General features: G+C 41.3%; 1 protein-coding gene across 1 annotated transcript; it reads left to right on the plus strand.

Moving 5' to 3' along the window:
• The first annotated feature begins 501 nt into the window (after positions 1 to 501).
• Positions 502 to 3,273, plus strand: LOC21384452 (protein ROOT INITIATION DEFECTIVE 3). Its single transcript, XM_010099506.2, has 8 exons — positions 502 to 879; positions 1,004 to 1,117; positions 1,209 to 1,342; positions 1,454 to 1,601; positions 1,920 to 2,119; positions 2,245 to 2,372; positions 2,587 to 2,828; positions 3,025 to 3,273. The coding sequence occupies exons 1-8, from the start codon at positions 676 to 678 to the stop codon at positions 3,169 to 3,171; spliced, it is 1,317 nt and encodes a 438-aa protein (XP_010097808.1). The 5' UTR covers positions 502 to 675; the 3' UTR covers positions 3,172 to 3,273.
• The last annotated feature ends 424 nt before the right edge of the window (positions 3,274 to 3,697 follow it).

Raw genomic sequence — 3,697 nt, forward strand, 5'->3', positions numbered from 1 at the left:
TAATGTAATGACAGCGAAAAAAGAAAATTATCAAACAAGGAAAGACAAACACATAATATATATTAGAAAAAAAAAAGATTGAGAAAAAAGATTGATTTGGTTGTTAATCTCCAAAGTTAAAAAACAAAGAAAAGTTAAAAAAGTTAATTAAAAAACACATTCCAAAGTTAATTAAAAACTAAAATAATGAAAAAACAAAAGTTAATCTCCATATATAGTTCCTAAATTTTAATTGTTTCTAATTTTGATCTTAATTTACACATATTTCTTCAAATATTTAACACCTAAGTAAAAGGAAAATTAAAATTGAAACAAAGTAAAATTTTAAAAACTATGTGAGGTTTTAAAAATTAAAGACGAAAATGAAATTAAGGATAAATCTTAACATCTATACGTGGGATTAACCTTAAAAAAAAAAAAAAACAAAAAAGTTGCTATTGTCAAAATTAAAAAGTAAAGGGCCAAATTAGCACTCCTTGAAAAAATTCGGGACCATTTGTGTTAATCATCCTACCTTGCCGCCGCCATTGTGGTCTGTCTCACACAACACCACCGCCCTTTGAATTTGGAAACCCTAGCTCTCTGTAACTCTCAAGCCCCTCGCTTTCTCTCCCCGACTCCGTTTCTCTCCTCCCTTGCTTCCTTGTTTTCCGAAAACCGTAGCAAAACCCCCCAATGGAGGTCGTTGTGGCCTCTTCGTCCGTCGACGCCGGCATCGGTTGCTGGGACCTACAAAGCGGCGCCGAGCAGCTCCGCTACAAGTCTTGCGCGTCCCCCCGCCACGGTCTTGTCTGCGTCGGCCGACGCTTCCTCGCCTCTTCTCAGCTCCGCAACTCCTCCGCCTCCTCCGGCTCCGTCCTCTACTGGACTTGGTCCAAGGTCCTCTCTCTCTCTCTCTCTCTCTCTATACATACATATATATATATATATATTGCTCTCCAACTGTTCGACCAATTGCCTCTTAATTTCCGCTAAGCATTTGTTGTTTCTCTTTGCAATGCAGCCACAAGTAGAAGTCAAGAGCTTCCCTGCAGAACAGATAAAGCCGCTCGCGGCTAATCGAGAAGGCACCTACATTGTTGGTGGAGGCTTGTCTGGGGATATCTACTTGTGGGAGGTGAAATTTTAATCTTTTGTTTGTTATAAATTTTGTACATTGAGATAAAAGATTGTTAATTTTACAATTTTACGAGTCGTTTGATTTTCAGGTTGCTAGTGGTAGTCTGCTTAAGAACTGGCATGCTCATTATAGAGCCGTTACATGCTTGGTATTTTCTGACGATGACTCGCTGTTAATATCTGGGTCCGAGGATGGATCGGTCAAAGTTTGGTCGCTTTTAATGTATGTTGTGTTTCGTTTCGTATTCCGACTATGAATGGCAATTGCTTTGCTGTTATCATTGCTAAGATTGTTAGATGAGACCAAAAGCTTTTCGCTTGATGATTAATTCAGGATATTCGATGATTACTTAAGAGAACAAGCGAGTCATCCGTACGTACATAGCTTTTCAGAGCACACTCTTTGTATAACTGATATTATAGCTGGATATGGAGGCTGCAATGCGATTATAGTTTCGGCTTCAGAGGATCGGACGTGTAAGGTATGGCATGACCTTTAGTGAATTATAAACTTGTTATAGTTTTGTTTGGGTCTAAAGTTATGTTCCACAACTGAATCAATTTGAAGTTTCAAAGGGTATCGTTAATTTCTAATTTACAAGTCATTGCAATTCTTAGAAACAGTTGAATATTGTTCTAGTGTTATATGTTTCAAGTTATATTGCAACTGCTATTATGTTTCTCTCTTTTTTGTCTCTCCCTCTTTGGTCTGTGCTGCTGTGGTGATCTCTGTGTTTTTTTAATTGTTCCATGCGATTTGCTGAACATTTGTTTTTTCGTTTGGCCGTTAATTTGCTCAGGTCTGGAGCTTATCAAAAGGAAAATTATTAAGAAATATTGTGTTTCCATCAATAATTGATGCAATTGCTTTGGATCCCAGTGAACGTGTCTTTTATGCTGGCGGTAGAGATGGAAAGATATATGTTGCCGCACTCAATGCTGAAATTCCGTCTAGCAAAAAATATGGGCTGCATATCATAAGTGCATTTTCAAATCACAGGTTTGGGTCTAGAAAGCTGGAAAAAACACTGAATTTTCATTTGACTGACTGTTAAGATTATCCACCTGTATGATTAGCCTATTATTTCGTTTAGCTTACAACTTTGTGCACTGATTTTTGAACAGCAAGGCTGTTACTTGCTTACAATACGGTACAACTGGAAATGTTTTGATCTCTGGATCAGAAGATGGTATGATTCGTGTTTGGGATGCTCGAACTTATAACATTATTCGGGTGTTAAGACACGCAAAAGGTATTCTTCATGCTACCTGAAACACACGCACACATATATTGTGCTGGCATAGGCTTTCGTTAGATTGCGTTTATTGTTAGGTATGATTCGTATGAAGAAACATACTGTTGCCTTTTATTTCTCTGGTAGATGCTGAGTGATAACCTAATGATTATGGCTGTCTGATTTTTCTTGTGATTTTTGCCTTTTATATAGTTTGAACTATTTTGTGCAGGTCCGGTGAATAATATTATTCTTGTTAGAGAACAACTTAAAAATTTTCAGAGGATTTCAAATTCACAAGCTTTCCTCAGGAAGCACGCATCACTATTACCACCTCTGGAAAAATATGCAAATTCAACAGATGATGTTACAGAAACTAAGACTGTTATTGGTTTCCAAGAGACTTGCAACAAATCCATCGATGCCATGTACCTTAGTTCTGTTGTGGCTCATAATCAAATCAAAGAACTACAGGTTTTCATCTCATCACTCAATTTTCTTTCTTCATTGTTAGTGTTAATATGCATGCTTCTGGCTGGTATTTTATGTGCATGTTTGTTTATTTTCTTACATTTCATAGTGTAATATTTACTGCAAAAGGAGCAATAGTGTAATCAGCCTACATGCCTGAAATTATTTCTTTTAACTTTTGCGGTGGCCTCTTCTACAGCAAAGAGGTTCTGCCGCCGTTGATATGGAACTGGACAGAGTAAAGCTTGATTGCAAGAAATCCATGCAAATGGTTGAGCAATGGAAGAAAATGTATGAAAACTTGCATCAATTCTGTGTAGATGAACTCTTAGAGGATGGCAAATAGAAAAACTGTGAGAGTTGCAACTCTTATTTTTGCTTATAGTATTATAAGATGGATGATTCTTCTTGGTTCTTCACATTCGTTATCTGAATATAGTAGTCTTTTGTTGCCCCAGAGCTGTCCCGGGGCTGTACCGGGGTTGTCCCGGAGCTGTCCCGGGGTTGTACCCAGGCTGTTCCGGGGCTGTACCGGGGCTGTCCCGGGGTTGCCCCGGAGCTGTCCCGGGGCTGTCCCGGGGCCGCCCCAAGGCTGTCCCGGCGCTGTATCGGGGCTGACCCGGGGTTGCCCCAGGGCTGTCCCGGGGCTGTCCTGAGACTGTCTCGGGGCTGACCCGGGGCTTTCCCGGGGCTGCCTCGGGGCTGTCTCGGGGGTGTTCCCGGGCGCCGCCCCAAGGCTGTCCCGGCGCTGTATCGGGGCTGACCCGGGGTTGCCCCAGGGCTGTCCCGGGGCTGTCCTGAGACTGTCTCGGGGCTGACCCGGGGCTTTCCCGGGGCTGCCTCGGGGCTGTCTCGGGGGTGTTCCCGGGCCG

This window comes from Morus notabilis, unplaced genomic scaffold, assembly GCF_000414095.1.
Source record: "Morus notabilis unplaced genomic scaffold, ASM41409v2 Scaffold2132, whole genome shotgun sequence".
NCBI classification, from domain to species: domain Eukaryota; kingdom Viridiplantae; phylum Streptophyta; class Magnoliopsida; order Rosales; family Moraceae; genus Morus; species Morus notabilis.